The following is a 13,808-nucleotide window of genomic DNA, read 5'->3' as shown; positions in this document are numbered from 1 at the left end:
TCGGAGGGAGCACAGAGACAATGAGAATGTTTAATGAGTGGGGGTGGATCCCCCATATCACATGCATAGACCTTCCAGCAAGCTAGAAGAAACTATAAAAGATGGGGAGTGACATCATCTCTTGTATTCTTTCCTGCACAACTCAAAACCTTCAAGAAGCTCTGAAAGGCAAAGGACTTTGAATAGGGGAGGGGAACCCAGGCTGCAAAGCAGATGCAGCCTGTGCCTCAAGAATCTGTAAGACTTCTTGTATCATCAGTCAGGGTGAGATATTGCTGATTCAAATCCTATCTAGTTTGTAGAAATCTTAGATTGCAAGATTGTTTGATTTCCTAGGTAACCTGCTTTGATCTCTTTGTTATCACTTATAATCACTTAACATCTATCCTTCTGTAGTTAATAACCCTGAATAATGTTTTATCTTAACCAGTGTGTTTTTGAGTGAAGTGTTTGGAAATCTTAGCTCTGTTAAGAAAGGGTGTTGAATATCTTCCCTCCATCAAGGGGAGAGTGGATTATTTAATGAGTTTACACTGTACAGATTGCTGTGCAGTTCAAGACAGTCTAAGTCTGGATTTAAGCTCCAGCAGGGGTGCAAGGCTGGGGAGCTGGGAAAGTGGCTCGTGCCTCCATTGTTGGTCCATGAGTGGCTTAGGTAAAGCCCTCAGATAACTTAGCTGGGTGTGTGGCGCCACCTGCTGTCCGGAGGGGCTGGCTGTGTGTCACCAGCAGAGCAAGAGGAGAGGCCAACCCAGCTGAATGGTTTGGGGGCACAGCAGTCCCAACAGCTACCAGGCTTCGTGCTGGGGGTACATCCTGTCACACTCTCCACCTCCCACCCAACCCCCACAGCTGGGCTCCCTCTGCTCCGAAGCTGGGACGGGAGCTGCTGCAGTCTGATAAGGAGCTTGCCTGTGGGTAGGAGGTGGCGCCGGTTAATGATGCAATGCTACCTTCTGCACTGCAGTAACCAGATATCATTATACATAGAGAAATGAATAGAATTCTAAAGTCAGTTTCATGGTAATGATAGTGAGCTTTAGAGTAGCAAAGAGTTTTCAGAATTGATCCTTAGGTTGCAGTCGAATGTCCAACATCAGGGTGATCCAGAATGGAACTGGAGACCCCTGTCTTGTGACTTGAGTTTCCCTAATGAAGCTTAAGTAGATTTGAGATGACAGGATCAGGGCCCAAGTATTCTTTTATAGTCCCAGGGGGGAGCCTAGAGAAGGGTGATAGAATCACAGAAAGCACTGAGGAGGTGGGTGTGGGTTCCTTTAGTACTGGAGCAGGAGGCAACACTATCCCACTGTGTAGGAAAGATAGGAAGTATGGCAAGATACCACCCTGGCTTAACCAGGAGACCTTCAATGATCTAAAACTCAAAAAAAGAGTCCTACAAAAAGTGGAAACTCTGTCAAATTACAAAAGATGAATATAAACAAATATCACAAGTGTGTAGAGACAAAATTAGAAAAGGCAAGGCACTAAACGAGATCAAACTAGCTAGGGACATAAAAGGAAACCAAAAAATTTCTATAAATACATTAGAAGCAAGAGGAAGACCAAGGACAGAGTAGGCCCGTTACTCAATGATGGGGGAAAGACAATAACAGAAAATGTGGAAATGGCAGAGGTGCTTAATGTCTTATTTGTTTCCATTTTCACCAAGAACGTTGGTGGCGAGTGAACATTTAACATAGTGAATGCCAGTGAAAATGAAGTAAGATCAGAGTCTAAAATAGGGAAAGAACAAGTCAAAAATTACTTAGACAAGTTAGATTTCTTCAAATCACCAGGGCCTGATGAAATGCATCCTAGAATACTCAAGGAACTGACTGAGGAGATATCTGAGCCATTAGCAATTATCTTTGAAAAGTCATGGAAGACAGGAGAGATTCCAGAAGACTGGAAAAGGGCAAATATAGTGCCCATCTATAAAAAGGGAAATAAGGACAACCCAGGGAATTACAGACCAGTCAGTTTAATGTCTGTACCTGGAAAGATAATGGAGCAAATAATTAACCAATCAATTTGCAAACATCTAGAAGATAATAAGGTGATAAGTAACAGCATGGATTTGTCAAGAACAAATCGTGTCAAACCAACCTGATAGCTTTATTTGACAGAGTAACAAGCCTTGTGGATGGGGGGAAGCAGTATATGTGGTATCTCTTGACTTTAGTAAGGTTTTTGATACTGTCTCGCATGACCTTCTCATAAATAAACTACGGAAGTACAACCTAGATGGAGCTACTCTTAGGTGGGTGCATAACTGGTTGGAAAATCGTTCCCAGAGAGTAGTTAACAGTGGTTCACAGTCATGCTGGAAGGGCATAACGAGTGGGGTCCCTCGGGGACCAGTTCTGGGTCCGGTTCTGTTCAATATCTTCATCAATGATTTAGATAATGGCATAGAGAGTACACTTATAAAGTTTGCAGACGATACCAAGCTGGGAGGGGTAGCAAGTGCTTTGGAGGATAGGATTAAAATTCAAAAGGATCTGGACAACTGGAGAAATGGTCTGAAGTAAACAGAATGAAATTCAATAAAGACAAATGCGAAGTACTCCACTTGGGAAGGAACAATCAATTGCACACATACAAAATGGGAAATGACTGCCTAGGAAGGAGTACTGCAGAAAGGGATCTGGGGGTCATTGTGGACCACAAGCTAAATATGAGTCAACAGTGTAACGCTTTTGCAAAAAAAGCAAACATCATTCTGCAATGTATTAGTAGGAGTGTTGTAAGCAAGACACGAGAAGTAATTCTTCCGCTCTACTCTGCGCTGATTAGGCCTCAACTGGAGTATTATGCCCAGTTCTGGGCAACATATCTCAGGAAAGATGTGAACAAATTGGAGAAAGTCCAGAGAAGAGCAACCAAAATTTTTCACGGTCTAGAAACATGACCGGTGAGGAAAAATTGGAAAAATTGGGTTTGTTTAGTCTGGAGAAGAGAAGACTGAGAGTGGACATGATAACAGTTTTCAAGTACATAAAGGGTTGTTACAAGGAGGAGGGAGAAAATTTGTTCTTCTTAACCTCCAAGGATAGGACAAGAAACAATGGGCTTAATTTGCAGCAATGGAGGTTTAGGTTGGACATTAGGAAAAACTTCCTAATTGTAAGAGTGGTTAAGCACTGGAATAAATTGCCTCGGGAGGTCATGGAATCTCAATCATTGGGGATTTTTAAGAGCAGGTTGGACAAACACCTGTCAGGGATGGTCTCTAGATAATACTTAGTCCTGCCTTGAGTGCAGGGGACTGGACTAGATGACCTCTCGAGGTCCCTTCCAGTTCAATGATTCTATAACACCACCTCAGGAAGGGAGGGGGTGGAGAGCCTGCCACTGAGACAACTGTACAACTGTCCAGGCTGTTAGCTGTGAGCCCTTCACGGCTGATCAGGGGATAGTTCCTACTCTAGAGAGCATAGGGATACGTGTCCTAGAGGGGGGCCCAGAGGAGGAAACTGGGGAAGGAATAGTGGGAGTACAGGAATGTCTCCTCACTGATCACATGGGGGAGGATTCGCGGGACAGAATGGACGACTCAGCATTTGTGCTCCCAGGCACCCAGCCTGTGGCTTAGGCTTCGAAAGGGAACTGTGTAACTGACCTGCTGGAGGGGAGTAGTCACCACAACTGACCTCTCTGGGTAGAGAGAGGGGTGACTCAGGGTATTCCAATCCAGGTCACAATTTTTCAGGACTTTGTTCCTGACGTGCTTGTGAAAACTAACTCTGTCTCTTTAAGACAGGATGTAGCTCCAACTGAATCAATGGTTGTCTATGGAAATGCTAATGACCCAGCTGACAGAAGGGAGGAGGAAATTCCCTGGGTTGGGAAGACACAGAAACCAGCTGTGAATGAGCTGCTGGGAGAAGACACACCTCTTAGCCCAGAGAGCACAAATCACAACCCTCTAGGAAAAGGGGAGGGGAAAATCCCAGTGCTGGGAGTAGGGATCACAGGGAAAGTCCAAGGTGGGGGGTGGATTATTTCCATGGGTAAAACCCTGGGGTTGGGAAGCAGAGCCACAGAGCGTTAGCCACCATGCAAATTCCTCTTATAACTGGCATACCAAGACCCCAAAGATGGCCTTAGACTCAGATCCCTACTGAAGGGGACACTGAGGGGAAAGGAAAACCAGTAACTAAACACTTGGAACTAAACAAATTTAATTAACATGTTATGTTTTTAATGAGCCTCATGAGAATGGAAGCATGTCCTCTGAAATGATGGCTGAAGCATGAAGAGGCATATAAATGTTAAGCGCATCTGGCATGTAAATATCTTGCGTCACCGGTTAGAACAGTGCCATGTGAATGCCTATTCTCACTTTCAGGTGACATTGTAAACAAGAATCAGGCAGCATTATCTTCTGCAAATGTAAACAAACTTGTTTGTCTGAGCGATTGGCTGAACAGACTCCTTTTAACCCTTCCCTTGTGCATCAGACGTTCCTGCTCCATGCTCCGCTTTTCAGCTCTTCTCTGCACCCTCCATTTTATTGCGCTGCCAAGTGGCACCCATGGGTCTCAGCCGGTGCTGAGCACTCAGGGGAATGCTGCCGGCTCGAACCTTGCCATCGGTGCTGCAATCCCCCTGCTCACCCCAGCCTTTCACTTTGCTGGCTGTCTCTCTCCAGTTCTCAGGGGCTGCAGCCACAGTGATGGTCACCGCTCTCAGCTTCCTGACGGTGCTGGGCCAATTGCACCACGGGGCCACAGACCTCCAGGATGCAGTGTGAGCTTCAGCCCAGCAGTGACGGACCCTGGATGAGAGCCAGGCAGTCTCCGGACTGCCGTACAGATTTCTCTCATGCCGGACACACCTCCCGATGGGGGGCGCTGGCCCCTTCCCCACCATGCACTCATCCCGACCATGACTGCCCCCTGCAGGATGCTAATCGATTGTCAGACGGAGCTACCCCAACAGCTCAGGCTTTCCCAGCCCGCAGCACCCCATCTCAGCCCCTTGTGTCTTCTCATTATTGGGATTTGGGGCAGGTGCTGCCCGTCCAGCACCCAGCACCATGGGGACATGATGAGCCCCCTGGAGGATACTGCGGCACATGGTCACCTTACAATGGAGCTGTCTGTGTTCATTAGATGCTACGGGGATAGTGCCGGGGGTGACCCAGATGGGAACAGTAGTCCTGAAGCAACTTTCACTGGTTCTTGGTCTAGTCCTGACCCAAATCTAGTCCCCGGGACTCCCCACCCCACTCCTTCCCGGCCCTCCCCACTTTCCTGGGTCTTTAGAAGCAATTAGAGGCAATTAGAAAGGTGACAATTCTATGAGTTGTACATAGACAGATTCCCCAGTTTGTCATGCTGAAACAGCACAGTAAGGTCAGGGAAAGGTTTAATGTCTCTTTGACTGGCCAGTCAGTGATTCAGGGAAGAGGGCCCAGCAGCCAGCTCTGCATGGAGCACGGTCTGAGAACCAGAGCACCAGGAGAAAATTTTAGGTCCCTTTCTGAGTAAAGAGCTGGAGCAGCCTATCCCGGATCTCCTGGGTCTTCGCCCCATAGATGATGGGGTTTAGCATGGGGGGCACCAGCAGATACATGTTGGCCATGAGAACACGCAAATGCAGGGCCACATTGTGCCCAAACCGTTGCGTGAGGGCGGCGAAGAGATGTGGGATGTAAAAGGCTAAGATGACACAGAGGTGAGAGCCGCATGTCCCAAAAGTCTTCAGGCGGGCGTCCTTTGTTGGGAGGCTGAAGATGGCCCTGAGGATCTGAGTGTAGGATATGGCAATAAAAAACACATCCATACCGATCACCAAGAATGCCACAGAGAGGCTGTAGTAACTACTGACGCTGATGTCGGTGCAGGCCAGCTTCACCACAGCTATGTGCTCACAGTAGGTATTTGGAATGATGTTAGTTCTACAATATGGCCACCTCCTCGCCAGGAAGGGATAGGGCAGTATGAGCATGATGCCATGCAGCACCACGGCCAGGCCAATTTTGGCCACCACAGGGTTTGTCAGAGTGGTTGAATGTCTCAGGGGATAGCAGATGGCCACATAGCGATCAAAAGCCATGGCCACGAGGATTCCAGACCCCATCAAAAAGAAGCTGAGAATGAAGTACATCTGAGTGAGGCAGGCACTGAAATTGATCTCCCTGGAATTGAACCAGAAGATGCTCAGCATTTTGGGCAGAATGGATGTAGACAGGACCAGGTTGGTGAAAGCGAGCATGCAGAGGAAATAGTACATGGGCCCATGGAGTCTCAGCTCCATCTTTATGATGAACAGGATGGTGAAGTTCCCCAAGATGGCTATGGCGTACATGGTGCAGAAGGGAATGGAGATCCAGACATGGGCTGCCTCCAGGCCAGGAATGCCCAACAGGATGAAGGTGGACGGGTTTGTGAAATCGGTTGAGTTGGAATCTGGCATGGTGTAGGAGAGAAGGTGTCCAACACTGAGCCAGAACGGTGTTTCCTGCATAGACCGTACGTTCCCCGACTTTCTGTATAGCCCTGGGGCTAGCGTGATGGTCGCAGGACAAATGTCTGGATGGAGAGACAATATTAATATTAGACACTACATGCACAACTGGAAGCTCTTCTCATGGATGAAGCCGATTGGTTGCTCTTCACACACTGAAAAATGACATTTTCATTATTCAGATAAATGAATTATGAACAACTGACCCTACTAATGTCAATTCCATATTGTATGGTGCTCCTTTCATCAATAATTCTTACACATCATGGTGTGGGAAACCTTAATAGGCACCAGCAGGAAACACGAGTGGATACTGGTTATCCCTTATTGTTCCCTAGGCCTTCTCTAGTCTGCCACAAAAGGCAGCATTTGGTGAAGAAATAGTGGAGGTTTAAATACTGCAAACCCAGTTTCGATGGCAGAACTCCTCAGTTTGAGTGAAGTAATAAAGTTGCAAGACTTGCAAGGTTTTTACACAACATTTTTGTCGCCAAAGTGCCAGTGTAGACACCGTACTTGATTTTATCACTGTAATTAGCCCATTGCTTTTCTCCCACGCCCAACATCCCCCACCCCTGGGAACACTCACCATGCTTTTAGTGTTCATCAGCATGTGTGCTTGTCAAGGGTCAGCGGGAAAGGGATAGGTGTGTTACCAGTGGTGTATTTTAATGTAGCGTTTGAATGCTTTTCATATAGTTAACAATAATGCTTTTGTTTATTGTTACTTGTGCTTCATCAGATATGTCCTTGAAAGGAGGCACTCCCTCCACTCCAGCCGAGTGTTTCCGCCAGATAAGAAAGCGCCCAAGACAGAGCAAGGAAGATATGTTCTGGGAGGTGCTGCAGAACTCTGATTCAGACAGGACGGAATGCAGGCAGTGGAGGGAAAGCGAGAAGCAGGAAAGAAAAGAAAATGAGGCATACACTAGGGATGCAATGGAGAGGCTGATAAAAGTTTTGGAGTGACAAACCATCATGTTGCAGTCCCTCCTGATGCTCCAGACTGAGCCGATGGGTGCCCGCCCTCCCCTTCAGCACATTCAGAACTCTTTCCCATGTCCTCCCCAGGCTCCACCCACACATTCCTTTCCAATTTCTGGGACGTCTTACTTTACAGTTCACTCCACCTCCACAGAAGCTTTTTCAAATGAAAGCTGGACTTACGCCCAGCTGTGTGTGTGTGCATAGTGTTGTGGGGTTTTTGGCAATAAAAGCAAAGTTATTTGAATAAGAACCACTCTTTATTTGTTTCCATTGATGTTATGACAGCAGATGGCATTAGCACACAAGCAAGCAGTTTTATCATTTCCTTACACTGAACCCTGGGCCTGAACAATCACAACTGCTTCCTACACTACCAAAGCTGGTCTTCATTATGCATTACAATCCCAAGCATAGCAATAACTATTACTCATTCTCATTTTCAAAGTGTTGCCGCAAAACCTTCCTGATTCAAATTTCCCCCATTCTGTCCTCTAATAGCCTTGGTATCTGGCTGTTCAAAATCAGCAGTCACGTGTTCAAAATCAGCAGTGCACCCCTGAGCAAACTTTTTGCCCTTACCTTCACAAATATTATACAAGGTGAAACACATGGCTACAACCATGAGAATATTTTCCTCACTGAGGTCTAACCTGTCAAAAAGGCATTGCCAGTGCACTTTTAATCGCCAAACGCACATTCCACAGTCATCCTGCTCCTACTCAGCCTATTGTTGAAATGCTCCTTACTGCTATCCAGGTTTCCCATGTACAACTTGATGAGCCCTGGCATTGGGGGGTACGCCACGTCTCCCACGATCACTATGGGCATTTCGACATCCCCTGTGGGGATCTTCTGGTCTGGAAAGGAAGTTCCCGCTTTCAGCTTTCTGAAGGCCGATGTTCCTAAAGATTCATGTGTCATGCACTTTTCTGGACCACTCTGCACTGATGTCAATGAAACGCCCACAGTGATCCTTGAGTGCCTGCAATACCGTGGAGAAGTACTCCTGCTGATTGATGTATTCCATTGCAAGGCATCCAGTGCCAAAACTGGAATATGCGTGCCATCTATTGCCCCTCCGCAGTTGGGGAAACCCATTGTTCAAAGCAGTTGCCAGTACGTCCCTTGACCCACGCAGCTTTCAGCAGCTCCCATTGGCCTGGAGCAGCGAACTGCAGCCACTGGGAGCCGCGATCAGCCAAACCTGGAGACACGGCAGGTAAACAAACTGGCCCGGCCCGGCAGTGGCTTTCCCTGCACAAGCAGCGGAACAAGTTTGGGAACCACTGCTGCAAAGCCATCAACAATGTCACGCACATTGCCAAGAGTTAAGGTCTTGCACAGCAGTATGGGATTAATGGCCCTCTACAGAGTCATGCTGTAGGGAGTTTCCCATTCACCTAGCTACTGAAAATCTGAGAGGGGGAAAAAAACACCTTTGCCAAGACATGTGCCGGGGGAAACATCCCAACTAGAACACACCTCAGGGAAAAGACTTGGGCATCATTGATAGCAGCTCCACGGAAACACCTGCTCATTTGCAGTAGTGGCCACAACAAAGACAATGTTTAGATGCATAAGGAATGGGAGGGAGAATATCCTGCTCTGGAGATGCACTCAGTTTTGGTCACCCAGTCTCTATAAAGGATCTAGCAGATAGAAAGGGGATTTCCCAGGCAGCCTATGAGAATGGGGGAGGCTGGCGTATGCAGATAGACTGAAAAGTCTGGGACTGGATAGTTTAGAGAAGAGACAATTAAGAGGGCATATGATAGAGGAGAACAAAATAAAGAATGGAACTGATTACATTGAAATGGACAAACAGAGAACAGCTCCCAACCAGTAATATGTATCTACAGACACCCTTCAAAAGGGCTAGTTCCCCAAGGATGACACAAATTATCAGCAAAACTGATTGGGAGGAAAAATTTAGACAGAAAAATGGGAATGAAAAATGGAAGTTCTTTAAGAAGAGTTTATGAGAGAGCCAAAAAGCCATGATTCCACAATCAAGAAAGTGGAGAACTTTGGTTAAAAACCCAGTTCAGTAGCAAAGTGAAGGCAGCAATTGAGGCGGGGAAGCAATATATAACAAATGGGGAAAAGGGAAAATAGATAGCAAGCAATACAAATTGGAAGTTATGAAAATTGATACATGATATTACAGACATCAGGGAGAAATCCATGCTTTGCAGGGCTAAGGATAACAAAAAGGAGGTTATTAATTATCTTAAGAAGAAAAGAAACCCTAGAAAATGTATAGGCTAATTCCGAGAGGGAGAAAGGAAACTTGTTAATGTTGGAGAAAAAGGAGATGTGTTCAAGAAATAGTTTTGTTCTGCATTTGGAAAGGAGCAATATCAGGTACTCAGATCACATACGGTCATGAAAAACTTTCCAGTCCATTAGCAGTCAAGGAGGATGTTAAATAGCATCTACAGTAGAACCTCAGAGTTACAAAAACCAGAGTTATGAACTGACTGATCACCAAACATCTCATTCCGAATCAGAAGTAGGCAGTCGGGCATCAACAGACTGCCCCCACCCCCACCCCAAAGGAAATAGAGGACAGTTCTTCATTAAACCTAAACTATTAAAAAAATAAAGTTTTAAGAAAAAGATTTGACAAGATTAAGAAACAATGTAAAAGCTGATATGGGATAAACTAAAAAAAAATCTAGGAGTATAATTTATGCCAATCAACAATATGGTTTTATGGAAACAGGTCTTGTCAAATAAATCCAATTTCATCCCTTAATGAGAGTACACATTTGGTTGGTCAAGGGAACCAAACAGATGCAACAGACTTCAATTTCTCTGAGGCATTTGATTTAGTTGGGGAAAACATTTAGTTAAAAAAATGAACACTATACAATGTCAGTAGAGCACATGTTAAATGGAGTAAAAACTGGCTAACCTACATATCTCAGAAAGCAGTTGTGAATGCGCCATTGTCAGGGAATGGGGGTGTTTCTAGTGGGGTTCTGCAGGGATCAGGTCTAGGCCAGATGCTATTCAGTATTTTCATCAATGATCTGGAAGCAAATAGAAAATCATTGCAGGTAAAATCTATGGATGACCCAAAGATTGGCAGAGTGGTTACAATGAGGCAGCCAGGGCAGGCATACCGATTGATCTGGAGTATTTGTTGAGTTGGGCCCATGCAAACAAAATGTATTAGTACAGTCAAATGCAAAGTGATACTCTCGGAATAAGGAATGCAAGCCCCACCCACAGTCTAGGGTACCATATTATGGAACACAGGGACCCTGAAAAGGATTTAGGGGTCATTGTGGAGAACAAAATCATCATAAGTTCCTAGTGCAATTGTGATAAATATAAAGGGAAGGGTAACCACCTTTCTGCATACAGTGGTATAAAATCCTTCCTGTCCAGAGGCAAAACCCTTTCGCCGGTAAAGGGTTAAGGAGCTAAGGTAACCTCTCTGGCACCTGACCCAAAATGACCAATGAGGGGACAAGAGACTTTCAAATCTGGAGGGGCGGGGGAAAGGCTTTTGTCTGCCTGTGTGATACCTTTGCTGGGAACAGATCAAGGATGCAAGCCTCCAACTCCCGTAAAGTTAGTAAGTAATCTAGCTAGAAAATGCATTAGGTTTTCTTTGTTTTGACTTGTAAATTTGCTGTGCTGGAGGGAATGTGTATTCCTGTTTTTTTGTCTTTTTGTAACTTAAGGTTTTGCCTAGAGCGATTCTCTTTGTTTGGAATCTGACTGCCTGTGAGATTATCTTCCATTCTAATTTTACAGTGTTTCTTTTATCTTTGTTTTGTTCTACTAAAAAGTCTGTTTTTTAAGAATCTGATTGGATTTCTAGGGTTATAAGAAACCCAAGCTGGTCTGGGCTCAACTTGTTTATTCTCAAGCCTCCCCAGGAAAGGGGGTGTAAGGGCTTGGGGGGATTTCTTGGGGAAGAGGAACTCCAAGTGGTCCTTTTCCCTGGTTCTTTGTTAAAGCGCTTGGTGGTGGCAGCATACTGTTCAAGAACAAGGCAAATTTTGTGCCTTGGGAAAGTTTTTAACCTAAGCTGGTAAAAATAAGCTTAGGGGGTCTTCCATGCGGGTCCCCACATCTGTACTCTAGCAATGCTGTGGCCAAAAGGGCTCATGCGATCCTTGGATGCATAAACGGGGGAGTGGTGAGTTGGAGCAGGGGAAGGATTTTATCTCTGCATATGGCATTGATGAAACAGACTGTGTCCAGTTCTTCGGTCCACATTTCAGAAAGGATTTTGAAAAACTGGAAAGGGTGCAGAAAAAAACCACAAAAATGTTTGGAGACTGGAGAAAATGCCTGACAGAGAGAGAGATTTAAAGAGCTTCATCTATTTATCTCATCTAAAATGACAATCAGGCAGAGACTTCCATGGGGAGAAAACCATGGGTACTAATGGGCTCTGTAATCTAGTTTAGAAAGGCAGAGGAAGACCCAATGGCTGGAAGCTGAAGCCAGACAAATTCCAATCAGAAATATCGGCCAAATCATTAGCACTCGGGGTGATTAATTGTTGGGACAAACTGCAAAGGGAAGCGGTGGATTCTCTTACTTTCCATGTCTGCAGATCCAGACTGGATACTTTTCTGGAAGATCTGCTTGAAGGTTTGTCTACACTTAAAACACTACAGAGGCACTGCAAAGTGCTTCAGTGTAGACACGACTTACAGGGTTGGCCGGTGTACTCCCGTCAGCGTGGGTAGAAGAAATGGTTGTAGGAGGACAACCTTGGTTCAAGTGATCATGACCTAATTCAGTTCAAACTGAATGGAAGGATAAACAAAAATAAATCTGCGACTAGGGTTTTTGATTTCAAAAGTGCTGACTTTCAAAAATTAAGGAAATCAGTTAGGGAAGTGGATTGGACTGAAGAACTTATGGATGTAAAGGTGGAGGAGGCCTGGGATTACTTCAAGTCGAAGTTGCAGAAGCTGTCAGAAGCCTGCATCCCAAGAAAGGGGAAAAAATTCATAGGCAGGAGTTGTAGATCAAGCTGGATGAGCAAGCATCTCAGAGAGGTGATTAAGAAAAAGCAGAAAGCATACAGGGAGTGGAAGATGGGGGGCGAGGGGGGGATCAACAAGGAAAGCTACCTTATTGAGGTCAGAACATGTAGGGATAAAGTGAGACAGGCTAAAAGTCTAGTAGAGTTGGACCTTGCAAAGCGAATTAAAACCCATAGTAAAAGGTTCTATAGCCATATAAATAATAAGAAAAGAAAGAAAGAAGAAGTGGGACCACTAAACACTGAGGATGGAGTGGAGGTTAAGGATAATCTAGGCATGGCCCAATTTCTAAACAAATACTTTGCCTCAGTCTTTAATGAGGCTAATGAGGATCTTAGGGATAATGGTAGCATGACAAATGGGAATGAGGATATGGAGGTAGATATTACCATATCTGAGGTAGAAGCGAAACTCGAACAGTTTAATGGGACTAAATCGGGGGGCCCAGATAATCTTCATCCAAGACTTTTAAAGGAATTGGCACATGAAATTAGCAAGAATTTTTAATGAATCTGTAAACTCAGGGGTTGTACCGTATGACTGGAGAATTGCTAACGTATTTCCTATTTTTAAGAAAGGGAAAAAACGTGATCCGGGTAACTACTGGCCTGTTAGTTTCACTTATGTAGTATGCAAGGTCTTGGAAAAAATTTTGAAGGAGAAAGTAGTTAAGGACATTGACGTCAATGGTAAATGAGACAAAATACAACATAGTTTTACAAAAGGTAGATCGTGCCAAACCAACCTGATCTCCTTCTTTGAGAAAGTAACAGATTTTTTAGACAAAGGAAATGCAGTGGATCTAATTTACCTAGATTTCAGTAAGGCATTTCATACTGTGCCACATGGGGAATTATTCGTTAAACTGGAAAAGATGGGGATCAATATGAAAATTGAAAGGTGGATAAGGAATTGGTTAAAGGGGAGACTACAGTGGGTCCTACTGAAAGGTGAACTGTCAGGCTGGAGGGAGGTTACCAGTGGAGTTCCTCAGGGATCGGTTTGGGGACCAATCTTATTTAATCTTTTTATTACTGACCTCGCCACAAAAAGTGGGAGTGTGCTAATAAAGTTTGCGGATGATACAAAGCTGGGAGGTATTGCCAATTTAGAGAAGGACATCATACAGGAGGATCTGGATGACTTTTTAAACTGGAGTAATAGTAATAGGATGAAATTTAATAGTGAGAAGTGTAAGGTCATGCACTTAGGGATTAATAGCAAGAATTTTAGTTATAAGCCGGGGACGCATCAATTAGAAGTAACGGAGGAGGAGAAGGACCTTGGAGTATTGGTTGATCATAGGAGGACTATGAGCCGCCAATG

General features: G+C 44.9%; 1 protein-coding gene across 1 annotated transcript; it reads right to left on the bottom strand.

Moving 5' to 3' along the window:
* Positions 1-5,478: 5,478 nt before the first annotated feature.
* Positions 5,479-6,477, bottom strand: LOC141980972 (olfactory receptor 52R1-like). The gene has a single exon (XM_074942779.1). The coding sequence runs from the start codon at positions 6,475-6,477 to the stop codon at positions 5,479-5,481; it is 999 nt and encodes a 332-aa protein (XP_074798880.1).
* Positions 6,478-13,808: the final 7,331 nt, after the last annotated feature.

Source organism: Natator depressus, chromosome 1 (assembly GCF_965152275.1).
Source record: "Natator depressus isolate rNatDep1 chromosome 1, rNatDep2.hap1, whole genome shotgun sequence".
NCBI lineage: Eukaryota > Metazoa > Chordata > Testudines > Cheloniidae > Natator > Natator depressus.
This window is presented reverse-complemented; position numbering and strand designations above follow the sequence as displayed.

Bases quoted from the DNA above. Each gene is read 5' to 3' on its own strand.
- LOC141980972 (XM_074942779.1), bottom strand. From the start codon at position 6,477: ATGCAGGAAACACCGTTCTGGCTCAGTGTTGGACACCTTCTCTCCTAC.